Source organism: Pristiophorus japonicus, chromosome 1, assembly GCF_044704955.1.
Source record: "Pristiophorus japonicus isolate sPriJap1 chromosome 1, sPriJap1.hap1, whole genome shotgun sequence".
NCBI lineage: Eukaryota > Metazoa > Chordata > Chondrichthyes > Pristiophoridae > Pristiophorus > Pristiophorus japonicus.
In genome coordinates this window covers 513,134,395-513,150,001 of record NC_091977.1, presented here as the reverse complement: position 1 = coordinate 513,150,001, position 15,607 = coordinate 513,134,395, and the positions used below count along the sequence as shown (strand labels likewise).

General features: G+C 49.4%; 1 protein-coding gene across 1 annotated transcript; it reads left to right on the top strand.

Annotated features, from left to right (window-relative positions):
* Window positions 1-33: 33 nt before the first annotated feature.
* chrac1 (chromatin accessibility complex subunit 1) lies at window positions 34-15,607 on the top strand. Its single transcript, XM_070876978.1, has 3 exons — window positions 34-210; window positions 7,379-7,502; window positions 15,064-15,607. Exons 1-3 carry the CDS (start codon window positions 46-48, stop codon window positions 15,219-15,221), a joined length of 447 nt encoding a protein of 148 aa, XP_070733079.1. The 5' UTR covers window positions 34-45; the 3' UTR covers window positions 15,222-15,607.

Sequence of the window (15,607 nt, the reverse complement as noted above, 5' to 3'; positions counted from 1 at the left end):
CCCGCTCCAACAGTGCGCCCGCCCGCCCGCCCTGACCTGCCCAAGATGGCGGTGGTAAAGCGGCGCGAGGGGCTGCGGTTCCCGGCTCGGCCCAGCCCGCCGCCAGCGCTCATGGCGCTGCCGCTATCCCGCGTCAAGCTCATCATGAAGAGCTGCCCCGACGTGTCGAGCATTAACCAGGACGCGCTCTTCCTCACCGCCAAGGCCACGGTGAGCGGTGGCGGCCGGGCTCTGGGCCCAGTGTGGTCTGGAGGTTGAGAGGGATTGGTTTGGAGGAGGAGGGGAAGGAGGTTGGTTTGGAGGAGGAGGGAGGTACGTCTGGGGGCGGAGATGGAGGGGAGGTTGGTCTGGGGGCGGAGGGTATTTGGTCTGGAGATGGAGAAGGAGGGGGATTGGTTTGGAGGAGGAGGAGGAGGAGGAGGGTGGTTGGTTTGGAGGAGGAGGCGGGTGGTTGGTTTGGAGGAGGAGGAGGAGGAGGAGGGTGGTTGGTTTGGAGGAGGAGGAGGAGGAGGAGGGTGGTTGGTTTGGAGGAGGAGGCGGGTGGTTGGTTTGGAGGAGGAGGCGGGTGGTTGGTTTGGAGGAGGAGGAGGGGGTTGGTTTGGAGGAGGGGGTTGGTTTGGAGGAGGAGGGGGAGGAGGGGGGTTGGTTTGGAGGAGGAGGGGGTTGGTTGGTTTGGAGGAGGAGGAGGGGGGTTGGTTGGTTTGGAGGAGGAGGAGGGGGGTGGTTGGTTTGGAGGAGGAGGAGGAGGAGGAGGGGGGTGGTTGGTTTGGAGGAGGAGGAGGAGGAGGAGGAGGAGGGGCGGTGGTTGGTTTGGAGGAGGAGGAGGAGGAGGAGGAGGGGCGGTGGTTGGTTTGGAGGAGGAGGAGGAGGGGCGGTGGTTGGTTTGGAGGAGGAGGAGGAGGGAGGTGGTTGGTTTGGAGGAGGAGGGGGGTGGTTGGTTTGGAGGAGGAGGGGGGTAGTTGGTTTGGAGGAGGAGGAGGAGGGGGGTGGTTGGCTTGGAGGAGGAGAAGGAGGGGGGTGGTTGGCTTGGAGGAGGAGAAGGAGGGAGATGGTTGGTGAGGAGGAGGAGAAGGAGGGAGATGGTTGGTGAGGAGGAGGAGGGGGGGGGTGGTTGGTGAGGAGGAGGAGGAGGAGGAGGGGGGTGGTTGGTGAGGAGGAGGAGGGGGGTGGTTGGTGAGGAGGAGGAGGAGGAGGGGGGTGGTGGAGGAGGAGGAGGGGGGAGGAGGGGGGGTGGTTGGTGAGGAGGAGGAGGAGGAGGGGGGTGGTGGAGGAGGAGGGAGGGGGGTGGTGGAGGAGGAGGGGGGGGTGGTTGGTGAGGAGGAGGAGGAGGGGGGGGTGGTTGGTGAGGAGGAGGAGGAGGGGGGGGTGGTTGGTGAGGAGGAGGAGGAGGGGGGGGTGGTTGGTGAGGAGGAGGAGGAGGGGGGGGTGGTTGGTGAGGAGGAGGAGGAGGGGGGGGTGGTTGGTGAGGAGGAGGAGGAGGAGGGGGGGTGGTTGGTGAGGAGGAGGAGGAGGGGGGTGGTTGGTGAGGAGGAGGGGGGTGGTTGGTGAGGAGGAGGGGGGTGGTTGGTGAGGAGGAGGAGGAGGAGGGGAGGGGGGTGGTTGGTGAGGAGGAGGAGGGGGGTGGTTGGTGAGGAGGAGGAGGAGGAGGGGGGTGGTTGGTGAGGAGGAGGAGGAGGAGGGGGGTGGTTGGTGAGGAGGAGGAGGAGGAGGGGGGTGGTTGGTGAGGAGGAGGAGGAGGAGGGGGGTGGTTGGTTTGGAGGAGGAGGAGGAGGAGGAGGAGGGGGTTGGTTGGTTTGGAGGAGGAGGAGGGGGTTGGTTGGTTTGGAGGAGGAGGAGGGGGTTGGTTGGTTTGGAGGAGGAGGGGGTTGGTTGGTTTGGAGGAGGAGGAGGGGGTTGGTTGGTTTGGAGGAGGGGGTTGGTTGGTTTGGAGGAGGAGGAGGGGGTTGGTTGGTTTGGAGGAGGAGGAGGGGGTTGGTTGGTTTGGAGGAGGAGGAGGGGGTTGGTTGGTTGGTTTGGAGGAGGAGGAGGGGGTTGGTTGGTTGGTTTGGAGGAGGAGGAGGGGGTTGGTTGGTTTGGAGGAGGAGGAGGGGGTTGGTTGGTTGGTTTGGAGGAGGAGGAGGGGGTTGGTTGGTTGGTTTGGAGGAGGAGGAGGGGGTTGGTTGGTTGGTTTGGAGGAGGAGGAGGGGGTTGGTTGGTTGGTTTGGAGGAGGAGGAGGAGGGGGTTGGTTGGTTGGTTTGGAGGAGGAGGAGGAGGGGGTTGGTTGGTTGGTTTGGAGGAGGAGGCGGGGGTTGGTTGGTTGGTTTGGAGGAGGAGGAGGGGGTTGGTTGGTTTGGGGGAGGGGGTGGTTGGTTTGGAGGAGGGGGAGGGGGGTGGTTGGTTTGGAGGAGGGGGAGGTGGTTGGTTGGTTTGGAGGAGGGGGAGGTGGTTGGTTGGTTTGGAGGAGGAGGAGGTGGTTGGTTGGTTTGGAGGAGGGGGAGGTGGTTGGTTGGTTTGGAGGAGGGGGAGGTGGTTGGTTGGTTTGGAGGAGGGGGAGGTGGTTGGTTGGTTTGGAGGAGGAGGAGGAGGAGGAGGAGGTGGTTGGTTGGTTTGGAGGAGGAGGTGGTTGGTTGGTTTGGAGGAGGAGGAGGTGGTTGGTTGGTTTGGAGGAGGTGGTTGGTTGGTTTGGAGGAGGAGGAGGTGGTTGGTTGGTTTGGAGGAGGAGGAGGAGGTGGTTGGTTGGTTTGGAGGAGGAGGAGGAAGAGGATGGTTGGTTTGGAGGAGGAGGAGGAGATGGTTGGTTTGGAGGAGGAGGAGGAGATGGTTGGTTTGGAGGAGGAGGAGATGGTTGGTTTGGAGGAGGAGGAGGAGATGGTTGGTTTGGAGGAGGAGGAGGAGATGGTTGGTTTGGAGGAGGAGGAGGAGATGGTTGGTTTGGAGGAGGAGGAGGAGATGGTTGGTTTGGAGGAGGAGGAGGAGATGGTTGGTTTGGAGGAGGAGGAGGAGATGGTTGGTTTGGAGGAGGAGGAGGAGATGGTTGGTTTGGAGGAGGAGGAGATGGTTGGTTTGGAGGAGGAGGAGGGGGGGTTGGTTGGTTTGGAGGAGGAGCAGGAGGAGGTGGGGGGTGGTTGGTTTGGAGGAGGAGGGGGGGGTGGTTGGTTTGGAGGAGGAGGAGGGCGGGGGTGGTTGGTTTGGAGGAGGAGGGGGGTGGTTGGTTTGGAGGAGGAGGGGGGTGGTTGGTTCGGAGGAGGAGGAGGGGGGTGGTTGGTTCGGAGGAGGAGGAGGAGGAGGGGATGGTTGGTGAGGAGGAGGAGGAGGGGGTGGTTGGTGAGTCGGAGGAGGAGGAGGAGGAGGAGGAGGAGGAGGAGGGGTGTGGTTGGTTCGGAGGAGGAGGGGTGTGGTTGGTTTGGAGGAGGGGGGGGGGGGTTGGTTTGGAGGAGGGGGGGGTGGTTGGTTTGGAGGAGGGGGGGGTGGTTGGTTTGGAGATGGGGGGGGGTTGGTTTGGAGGAGGGGGGGTGTGGTTGGTTTGGAGGAGGGGGGGGGTTGGTTTGGAGGAGGGGGGGTGGTTGGTTTGGAGGAGGAGGAGGAGGGGGTTGGTTGGTTTGGAGGAGGAGGAGGGGGTTGGTTGGTTTGGAGGAGGAGGAGGGGGTTGGTTGGTTTGGAGGAGGAGGAGGAGGGGGTTGGTTGGTTTGGAGGAGGAGGAGGGGGTTGGTTGGTTTGGAGGAGGAGGGGGTTGGTTGGTTTGGAGGAGGAGGAGGAGGGGGTTGGTTGGTTTGGAGGAGGAGGAGGGGGGGTGGTTGGTTTGGAGGAGGAGGAGGGGGGGTGGTTGGTTTGGAGGAGGAGGAGGGGGGGTGGTTGGTTTGGAGGAGGAGGGGGGGGGGTGGTTGGTTTGGAGGAGGAGGAGGGGGGGTGGTTGGTTTGGAGGAGGAGGAGGGGGGGTGGTTGGTTTGGAGGAGGAGGGGGGGGTGGTTGGTTTGGAGGAGGAGGAGGAGGGGGGGGTGGTTGGTTTGGAGGAGGAGGGGGGGGTGGTTGGTTTGGAGGAGGAGGGGGGGGGTTGGTTTGGAGGAGGAGGGGGGGGTTGGTTTGGAGGAGGGGGGGGGTTGGTTTGGAGGAGGGGGTGTGGTTGGTTTGGAGGAGGGGGGGGGTTGGTTTGGAGGAGGGGGGGTGGTTGGTTTGGAGGAGGGAGGGGTGGTTGGTTTGGAGGAGGGGTTGGTGTGGTTGGTTTGGAGGAGGAGGTGGTGGTTGGTTTGGAGGAGGAGGGGTGGTTGGTTTGGAGGAGGAGGGGGGTGGTTGGTTTGGAGGAGGAGGGGGTGGTTGGTTTGGAGGAGGAGGAAGGGGTGGTTGGTTTGAGGAGGAGGAGGGGGGGTGGTTGGTTTGGAGGAGGAGGAGGGGGTGGTTGGTTTGGAGGGGGGGAGGGGGGGGTGGTTGGTTTGGAGGAGGAGGGGGGGGTGGTTGGTTTGGAGGAGGAGGAGGAGGGGGGGTGGTTGGTTTGGAGTAGGGGGGGGGTGGTTGGTTTGGAGGAGGAGGGGGGGGGGTGGTTGGTTTGGAGGAGGAGGGGGGGGGGGTGGTTGGTTTGGAGGAGGAGGAGGAGGGGGGGGTGGTTGGTTTGGAGGAGGAGGGGGGGGGGGGTGGTTGGTTTGGAGGAGGAGGAGGAGGGGGGGGTGGTTGGTTTGGAGGAGGAGGAGGAGGGGGGGGTGGTTGGTGAGGAGGAGGAGGTTGGTTTGGAGGAGGAGGAGGAGGGGTTGGTTTGGAGGAGGGGTGTGGTTGGTTTGGAGGAGGAGGAGGAGGAGAAGGGGGGTGGTTGGTTGGAGGAGGAGGGGGGTGGTTGGTTTGGAGGGGGGGGTGGTTTGTTGGTCTGGATGCGGAGGGAGAGGGGTGGATTGGCCTGATGGGGTGGACAATGTGAGGATGGTGAAGGAAGTGGGGGTTGTCTTGATGTAATGTCGGAAAATGTGGTAGCTAACGTGTGCAATGCAAGGTCCCACAAGCAGCAATGAGATAAATGACCAGATAATCTTGGTGATGTTGGTTGAAGAATAAATATTGACCAGAACACTGGAGAGAACACCCTTGCTATTTGATTTAATGCCATGGGATCTTTCACGACCAGCTAAGAACCCACTGTCGAACGATTCATCCAAACTATTACAGTTCTAAAGTCCAGTACTCCCTCAGCACTGCATCGAAGTGACAGCCTAGATCATGTGCTCCAGTCTCAAGTAGATTTTGAACCCACGAACTTTTGACTCTGGCATGAGTGCTACCACTGAGCCAAGACTAACATGATCAATATTCCAGGATAAAATATATATTTTGTGTATATACATCATCATCATAGGCAGTCCCTCGGGGTCGAGGATGACTTGCTTCCATACAGAAGTGAGTACTCGTGACCGATGAACCCATTTTAAAAGGTGGAAGATGCCAGTGCGTGAATTATTTTAACGTGGGGTGGCCGTTGCACACCAACCACCACATGGGCTTGATGGAGCAAGGTCTTGGTCCAGTGGCAAGGGGATCCAAGACGACTGGAGACCGGGCTCTGTCGCATGTGCCAATACATACACATGTACTCCTACTGTCATCCTTCCCACAGGACCTCCATATGGAAATTATAGTACGTAGTGTGAGCCTCACGATCTCACAGCATTGCTATTGGCCTGTGCTGCGCCATCCCTTGGTCTTGTCTACGCTGCTCTGACTTCTCTAATCTTCCGTGCCTTGTCTGTCCTCCCCGCTTCCGATCTCCAGACCTCGCCCGTCTGGACCTCGCTGCTTCCGGACCTCGCTGCTTCCGCTCCTCGCCGCTTCTGACCTCCGCTTCTCCTGCTCCTGGGTCCCGACCCCTGCACTAGACTCCACCACGCTCCAAGAGTTGCCACCAATCATTTACCTGCATTCTGATGAGGTCTGATTTTGTTGCCCATTTTGGTTTTGTCGCCCTGTCGAGACCTTTGTTGATTCTGCTGCTGCGGTAGCTAGCTTTTTTTGATTTGCCCACAGCTCCAGCCTCTCACTCCAAACTGCTCCTCTGAGTGTCCCACGAAGTTGGACTTTTTTTTTTGATTTTGTGTGTGTGTGTGTGTGTGTGTGTGTGTGTGTATATATGTACTACACAGAAACAAGCATTTCCAGTTTCACTCTCTTCAACCCTTTTATAGTCCTGCTGATTTAGTTTTAATTCTAGGAGATCAGTAACCTTGATTTGGCTCCTCATATTTACCCTGCAAAATCCAGCTAACTTATCCTGCCAGTGGATCTGGAAAACTGGATGCTGGTCTCCTAAAGTTGCAATTAAATTAGCACTAATATAACAGCAGTTTCACTTTAAATTGTACAGGCTGTAATGTTGACGCTTATTTAAATTAAAACATTGTCAGCTTTTTATTTGGATTAGATTTTTTAAAGCTCTAATCCAAATACTTAGTGTATAGCTGCTTAAAATTTGTATTTCAAAAATTGTCTGCGTTTAGTGTTTCTATTTTTGAGATCAGCCATGATCTTATTGAATGGCGGAGCAGGCTCGAGGGGCTAGATGGCCTACTCCTGTTCCTAATTCTTATGTTTGCTGATTTGAACCTCTGCTTTCTGTAAAGTTGGAAATTGGCCCCATTGTTGGCAATTTTGCGCTATTATTGGGAACCCTCAGTCACACGTTGGAGAATTGCATTGTGCTGCCTTCCCTTTTACAAACGTTTAAAGAAATCACAAAATTCTAAGCTGCATGCCTGCAATGTCCCGATATGTGATGCAGAGGGTTGGGGTGTCCCGCTTGCAGTAGAAACACGGAAAATCAACCCTGATAACGTTAAAAAATAAAATCTAGGCTGACACTCCAGTGCAGTACTGAGGGAATGATGCACTGTCGGAGGTGCTTTTGGGGGTGATGTTAAACCGAGGCCCGGTCTGCTCTCTCAGCTGAGTGAAGAGCAGGGGACTTATCCCAGGTGTTCTGACCAATATTTATCTCTCAATCCACATCACTAAAAACAGATTATCTGCTCATTATCACATTGCTGTTTGTGGAAGCTTGCTATGCACAAATTGGCTGTTGCAATTCACACATTACAACAGTGACTACACTTCAAAAAGTACTTCATTGGCTGTAAAACGCTTTTGGTCATGAAAGGTGCTATATAAATGCAAGTTTTCTTTTATCAGGCTAGTTCAGGATGGGCCCTTTGCATTTTCCCATCACTTGTATGTGCTGAAAAGAAACTGTGCTCTAATGAGAAAAATAAATAATTGCATTTATATAGCGCCTTTCACAAAATCAGCCAATGACGTGCTTTTGAAGTGTAGTCACTGTTGTAATGCAGGAATCTAATGAGTGTTGTGTAGTACCCCAGTTGGGACATAAATTGCGTATGAACCTCTTTTTTTTTTGTGATTGCATTTCAGGAATTATTTGTTCAGCATCTTGCCACATACGCATACAAAAGCAGCAGTTCAGAAAAAAAGGAGCTAACCTACAATGACCTAGCTGATTGTGTGGAGAACTCTGAAACATTCCAGTTTCTGGCTGGTGTGTATATCCGTAATTATTTTCACGTGTGAAAATAAAAGTATCCCTTTTTATTGAGAAGCTTGGATGAAACATAGAAAAGAGGTGCAGGAGTAGGCCATTCGGCCCTTCGAGTCTGCACCACCATTCAATAAGATCATGGCTGATCATTCACCTCAGTATCCCTTTCCTGCTTTCTCTCCATACCCCTTGATCCCTTTAGCCGTGAGGGCCATATCTAACTCCCCCTTGAATATATCCAATGAACTGGCATCAACAACTCTCTGTGGTAGGGAATTCCACAGGTTTAACAACTCTGAGTGAAGAAGTTTCTCCTCATCTCAGTCCTAAATGGTTTACCCCTTATCCTTAGACTGAGTCCTCTGGTTCTGGACTCTCCCAACATCGGGAACATTCTTCCTGCATCTAACCTGCCCAGTCCCATCAGAATGTTCTATGTTTCTATGAGATCCCCTCTCATCCTTCTAGACTCCAGTAAATACAGGCCCAGTCGATCCAGTCTCTCCTCATATGTCAGTCCTGCCATCCCGGGAATCAGTCTGGTGAACCTTCACTGCACTCCCTCAATAGCAAGAACGTCCTTCCTCAGATTAGGAGACCAAAACTGAATACAATATTCCAGGTGAGGCCTCACCAAGGCCCTGTACAACTGCAGTAAGACTTCCCTGCTCTTATACTCAAATCCCCTAGCTATGAAGGCCAACATACCATTTGCCTTCTTCACCACCTGCTGTACCTGCATGCCAACTTTCAATGACTGATGTTCCATGACATCCAGGTCTCGTTTCCTCTTTTCCTAATCTGCCGCCATACAGATAATATTCTGCCTTTGTGTTTTTGCCCCCAAAATGGAAAACCTCACATTTATCCACATTATACTGCATCTGCCATGCATTTGCCCACTCACCTAACCTGTCCAAGTCACTCTGCAGCCTCTTAGCATTCTACTCACAGCTCACACCGCCACCTAGCTTAGTGCCATCTGCAAACTTGGAGATATTACACTTAATTCCTTCATCTAAATCATTAATATATATTGTAAATAGCTGGGGTCCCAGCACTGAGCCCTGCGGCACCCCACTAGTCACTGCCTGCCATTCTGAAAAGGATCCGTTTATCCCGACTCTCTGCTTCCTGTCTGCCAACCAGTTCTCTACCCACGTCAGTACATTACCCCCAATACCATGTGCTTTGATTTTGCACACCAATCTCTTGTGTGGGACCTTGTCAAAAGCCTTTTGAAAGTCCAAATACACCACATCCACTGGTTCTCCCTTGTCCACTCTGCTAGTTACATCCTCAAAAAACTCAAGATTTGTCAAGCATGATTTCCCTTTCATAAATCCATGCTGACTTGGACCAATCCTATCACTGCTTTCCAAATGCGTTGCTATTTCATCTTTAATAATTGATTCCAACATTTTCCCTACCACTGATGTCAGGCTAACCGGTCTATAATTCCCCGTTTTCTCTCTCTCTCCCTCCTTTTTTTAAAAAGTGTTGTTACATTAGCTACCCTCCAGTCCATAGGAGCTGATCCAGAGTCGATAGACTGTTGGAAAATGATCACCAATGCATCCACTATTTCTAGGACCAGTTCCTTAAGTACTCTGGGATGCAGACTATCAGGCCCCGGGGATTTATCGGCCTTCAATCCCATCAATTTTCCCTAACACCAATGCGTATAAGGTGGCCAAGGTTAGTGGGAAACTAGAAGATTGGGAAAATTTTAAAAAACAGCAAGGAATGACTTAAAAAAGCAATAAAGAAAGGAAAGATAGATTATGAAGGTAAACTTGCACAAAACATAAAAAGATAGTAAAAGCTTTTACAGATATATAAAACGGAAAAGAGTGACTAAAGTAAATGTTGGTCCCTTAGAAGATGAGAAGGGGGATTTGATGTGGAAATGGCTGAGACCTTAAACAATTATTTTGCTTCGGTCTTCACAGTGGAAGACACAAAAACCATGCCAAAAATTGCTGGTCACAGGAATGTGGGAAGGGAGGACCTTGAGACAGTCACTATCACTAGTGGGGTTGTGCTGGACAGGCTAATGGGACTCAAGGTAGACAAGTTCCCTGGTCCTGATGAAATGCATCCCAGGGTATTAAAAGAGATGGTGGAAGTTATAGCAGATGCATTCGTTATAATCTACCAAAATTCTGCAACTGTATAGGGTATTGATAAGGCCGCACCTGGAGTACTGCGTGCAGTTTTGGTCACCTTACTTAAGGAAGGATATACTAGCTTTGGAGAGGTACAGAGACGATTCAGTAGGCTGATTCCGGAGATGAGGGGGTTACCTTATGATGATAGATTGCGTAGACTGGGTCTTTACTCATTGGAGTTCAGAAGGATGAGGGGTGATCTTATAGAAACATTTAAAATAATGAAAGGGATAGACAAGATAGAAGCGGAGAGGTTGTTTCCACTGGTCGGGGAGACTAGAACTAGGGGGCACAGCCTCAAAATACGGGGGAGCCAATTTAAAACCGAGTTGAGAAGGAATTTCTTCTCCCAGAGGGTTGTGAATCTGTGGAATTCTCTGCCCAAGGAAGCAGTTGAGGCTAGCTCATTGAATGTATTCAAGTTACAGATAGATAGATTTTTAACCAATAAGGGAATTAAGGGTTACAGGGAGCGAGCGGGTAAGTGGAGCTGAGTCCACGGCCAGATCAGCCATGATCTTATTGAATGGCGGAGCAGGGGCTAGATGGCCTACTCCTGTTCCTAATTCTTATGTTCTTATGTAACACAATTTCCTGCCCAATAAGGATATCCTTCAGTTCCTCCTTCTCACTAGACCCTCGGTCCCCTAGTATTTCCAGGTTGTTATTTGTGTCTTCGTTCGTGAAGACAGAACCAAAATATTTGTTCAACTGGTCTGCCATTTCTTTGTTCCCCATTATAAATTCACCTGAATCTGACTGCAAGGGACCTACTTTTGTCTTCACTAATCTTTTTCTCTTCACATATCTATAGAAGTTTTTGCAGTCATTTTTTATGTTCCCGGCAAGTTTCCTCTCATACTCTAGTTTCCCCCTCCTAATTAAACCCTTTGTCCTCCTCTGCTGAATTCTAAATTTCTCCCATCCTCAGGTTTGCTGCTTTTTCTGGCCAATTTATATGCCTCTTCCTTGGATTTAACACTATCCTTAATTTCCCTTGTTAGCCACGGTTGAGCCACCTTCCCCATTTTATTTGTACTCCAGACAGGGATGTATAATTGTTGAAGTTCATCCATGTGATCTTTAAATGTTTGCCATGCCTATCCACCGTCAGCCCTTTAAGTATCATTTGCCAGTCTATTTTAGCCAATTCACGTCTCATACCTTTCCTTAAGTTCAGGACCCTAGCCTCTGAATTAACTGTGTCACTCTCCATCTTAATAAAGAATTCTACCATATTATGGTCACTCTTCCCCAAGGGGCCTCACACAACAAGATTGCTAATTAGTCCTTTCTCATTACACATCACCCAGTCTAGGATGGCCAGCCCTCTAGTTGCTCACAGTCCATAACACCATCAATGTAGAAAACTTTATAACACTCTGTACTTTGTCTTCCAAAGAATTTGACAAAGTTCTGCACAAAAGACTTAAAGCGTTAGGGATTCCGATTAAAATTTGGGAGTGGATAAGAAATTGGCTGAAGGACAGGAAGCAGTAGGTACTTGTTAAAGAGGGTTTTTTTGTATGGGGGGTAGAGTAGGGGGCAGAGGGGAAAAATGCATGGTGTGTCCCAGGGATCGTTGGCACCCCTACTTTGCATTACTTTATTTTCTATGAATGACTTGGATTCAGAAGCTCAATGTAAACTGCTCAGATCTGCAGACGATGCCAATGTGAGGAGGCAGCCGGGGACCTAGAGATTGAGTTAGACAAGTTATATCACTGGGTGAATGATGGCAGATGAAACGTGGCTTTGATAGCGCCGTCCGCATCCTGAGAACAAATCAAAAATAAACGATGATTTCTCAAAAGCTCCCAGTTGATGCATTAGCAGGAACAGGGAAATCGCTTCAACGCCTGCTTGAGGCTGTACAGATTAACAGTTTAAACCACAAAGGTCCAAGTTTGTCGTCTTCAACGGACAACACAGTGCATACCATGGAGCTTCGAGGGCCATGTATGAAGTATGAATCAATGTTCCTATCAATTTGAAGCTGTTGATGCTAACCGATGAAACAACAACACTAAGGACAGCCCTTTCCAAACCTTCAAGTCATGATATTCTAAAAGGACAAATGGACAGTAAGAAATTGAAGCACAAATATAACGGAGTTGTCAGAGCTTCCTGGGGTGGGTTGCCATTGCTTGAGAACTGCAAATGGCTTTCTGGCTGTAGTCTCGACATTTCTGACTAAGGCCAATTCACGGTATTGGCTTTAAGTCCAGACTATTTCCACTATATTAGAAACAAGTTCTGGACAGAACAACTTATATTTATAAAATGCCTTCAATGTAATAAAATGACCCAAGGCACTTCACAGGAGTGTTATCCAAAAGAAATTTGACACTCAGCCATATAAGGACATAATAGGGCAGTTGACCAAAAGCTTGGTTGAAGAGGTTGGTTTTAAGAAGCGTCTTAAAGGAAGAAAGAAAAGTGGAGAGGCGGAGAGATTTAGGGAGGGAATTCCAGAGCTTAGAACCAAGGCAGCTGAAGGCACAACCGCCAGTGGTGGAGCATTTAAAATCTGTGATGTTCAAAAGGCCAGATAAGGCAGTGCAGAGGTCAAGGAAGATTATGGGGCCGGAGGAGATTACAGACATAGGGAGGGGCATTGGAATAATCCAATCTAGAGGTGATAAAGGCATTGATGAGGGTTTCAGCAGCAGATAAGTTGGGGTAAGAGTGGAAACGGGTGAACTGGGCTGTCTCAGATAGAACGGATATGAGGTAGGAAGCTCAATTCATGATCAAATGTGATTCTTTGGTTATGGCTGGAAAGATAGGAATGAAACTAAGCGAGTGCAGTCCCATCCAACTGGGCGACGGTGGAGAGGTTTTGGAGCAGAATTTTGTGGTCAACCGTGTCGAAGGACGAGAAGGGATAGATTACCTTTGTTGCAGTTAATTAGGATGGAGTCAATAGACAGAGCAATGCATGGAGGGATTTCTGATTCTAAAGTCATTGTGCCATTTCTGCCCACAAACACTTGCATGTCCAATAAATATTTGAATCTACTTTTACCAAGTTTGTAAAATAAAATTCTACCTGTTGATTATCCAGATAACTTATAGCTGATGCTCAAAGTGGTAAATAATTGATGTTGTGTTTATGGATTTAGCAAGGCTTTTGATAAGGTCCCCATATAGCAGACTGGTCACGAAAGTAAAAGCCCATGGGATCCAGGGCAAAGTGGCAAGTTGGATCCAAAATTGGCTCAGAGACAGGAAGCAAAGGGTGGTGTTTTTGTGACTGGAAGGCTGTTTCCAGTGGGGTTCTGCACGGCTCAGTGCTGGGTCCCTTGCTTTGTGTGTTCTATATCAATGATTTAGACTTGAATGTAGGGGTATGATTAAGAAGTTTGCAGATAATACTAAAATTGGCTGTGTAGTTGATAATGAAGAAGAAAGCTGTAGACTGCAGGAAGATATGAATGAACTGGTCAGGTGGGCAGAACAGTGGCAAATGGAATTCAATCCGGAGAAGTGTGAGGTAATGTATTTGGGGAGGTCTAACGAGGCAAGGGAATACACATTAAATGGTACGACACTGAGAAGTGTAGAGGAACAAAGGGACCTTGGAGTGCATGTCCACAGATCCCTGAAGGTAGCAGGCCAGGTTAAGGTGGTTAAGAAGGCATACGGAATACTTGCCTTTATTAGCCGAGGCATAGAATACAAAAGCATGGAGGTTATGTTTCAACTGTATAAAATACTAGTTAGGCCACAGCTAGAGTACTGCGTGCAGTTCTGGTCACCACATTATAGGAAAGATGTGATTGCATTAGAGAGGGTACAGAGATTTACGAGGATGTTGCCTGGACTGGAGAATTTTAGCTATGAGGAAAGATTGGATAAACTGGGTTTGTTTTCTTTGGAACAACAGAGGTTGAGGGGAGACCTTATTGAGGTGTATAAAATTATGAGGGGCCTAGATAGAATGAATAGGAAGAATCTTTTTCCCTTAGCAGAGGGGTCAACAACCAGGGGGCATAGATTTAAAGTAATTGGTAGGAAGTTTAGAGGGGATTTGAGGGGAAATGTCTTCACCCAGAGGATGGTGGGGGTCTGGAACTCACTACCTGAAAGATTGGTAAAGGCAGAAACCCTCACCTAATTTAAAAGATACTTGGATGTGCCGTGACCTACAGGGCTACGGACCAAGAGCTGGAAAGTGGGATTGGATTGTTGGCCGGCGCGGACACGATGGGCTGAAATGGCCGCCATCTTCTAGGATTCTATGATTAATGTTAATATGGTTAGCCTTGCCTCCCTGAAAAAAATGACTCTTTGCTAGCCAGTCTTTTCAGAAATGTTTGCAGTGTTTCCCAATCACGTACAATAGCTGAGCTCTCTCTGTATTTTTATTTCTTTGAGATTTCAACCCACTAATTTAATTCATGTAGATTTGCGGCCAGTTCAAACCCAGTCCGGCCACTTTTGTTTAAAATCAAAGACTTTACAGATTTTTGATGTATTATGTAACAAGACAGTGAAGCAGTTGAGATGAATTTTGAGTGGAAAAAGAAAAAAAGTTTCTGGTCATATCTCGTGTCTTAAGTGCTTCACATATAACAAAGCCGTTTTGGGCACAAGACTCGACAATCAGCAATGAGTTAATGACCAGAAAATCTGTCAGTGGTGGTTGTTGATGGAGGAATATTGGCCAAGGCACAAGGTGGACTCCTTGCTGTTGATAGTGCCGGTGGGATCTTTAATGTTGCTCTAAAGTTCAGACAGGCAAACAAGGCTTTACTTTAATGTCTCGTTTGAAGAATGGTTTCTTGGTTACCAACTACCCAATTTATGCCAGAAGTGGCTAGCTGACAGCACAAAGTCCATGTCCCCAGCTTGGTTGATCCGGCTATATGCAGACAGAGATAGTTGCCAGGTCTTCTTGACTCAAGACAAAGTAAGAACTCTGGTTTAAGGCTATGCTTTGTTAAATTAAAAACAAAATAATTCTCAGGATGTGGGCGATGCTGACAAAGCTGCATTTATTGCCCATCCCTCCTAGCCGCAGTGATTGTTTTTATAACTGAGTGGATTGACACTTCAATGGGCATTAAGAGTCAGCCCACCTAGCATGGCACTGGTCACGTGTAGGCCCGTATGGAGATTACGGAGTTAGGGAGGGGTGAGGCCATGGAGGGATTAAACACTAGGATGACGGGTTCTTTTCCCTGAACATCATTCACACTCTGGCAGCCTTCATTGCCCAAATTTTTCCAATGAAGAAAAAAAATGGCCGAGTGTGAAAGGGGTTGCTGATCACCTGTATTGCACTACTGGCCAAGGCAAATTTCACCCCCAACGTAACAAAGTATCACTATTTAGAAATTGAAGGAGTCAATCAAAGTTTTGACAATGCAATAATATTGTTACAGATATTTTGCCAAAGAAGATCTTTGCAAGTGAATACCTGAAGATGCTCGAGGAGGAGAAAGGAGGAGGAGGAGGAGGAGGTGATGAAGATGGTAATGACGACGAAGATGACGAGGAGGAGGAGGATGATGATGAGGAGGAAGAAGAAAACGAGTCCTAAATAAAGATAGAAAGTGCCTTTTTCACTACCAGCGTCTGGCTGCAGATTGTACGAAGGCTGCAATACACAGCACGAGAGAAACTCAATACCCAAGACTATTGTGTATTTGGGATGAATCAGCACAAATCTAACTATGCACAACTTCTAAATTCCATAATATGAGCCACAAAGAACTGAATAATAATCAGATGGTAAGTCTGGGCTTAGTGTTTTGACAGTTCCTTCAGTTCAATGAGAGGAAACTACTATTTCTTTCAAGAAAGAGATCAGATTTTTTTCGTTCCTGTTGGTAAATAACATGACAAACTTGTTATAATATTGTGTGTATATATAGGGAATATACTTTTGTATGTTTGGAAAAATAAAGAGACAAATGCATTACTGGA

What these genes read in the sequence shown, in the direction of transcription:
- chrac1 (XM_070876978.1), top strand. Translation starts at nt 46, where the DNA reads ATGGCGGTGGTAAAGCGGCGCGAGGGGCTGCGGTTCCCGGCTCGGCCC. An exon ending in TCCTCACCGCCAAGGCCACG is followed by an intron (nt 211 to 7,378) that starts GTGAGCGGTGGC and finishes ATTGCATTTCAG; the next exon opens with GAATTATTTGTTCAGCATCT. An exon ending in AACATTCCAGTTTCTGGCTG is followed by an intron (nt 7,503 to 15,063) that starts GTGTGTATATCC and finishes ATATTGTTACAG; the next exon opens with ATATTTTGCCAAAGAAGATC.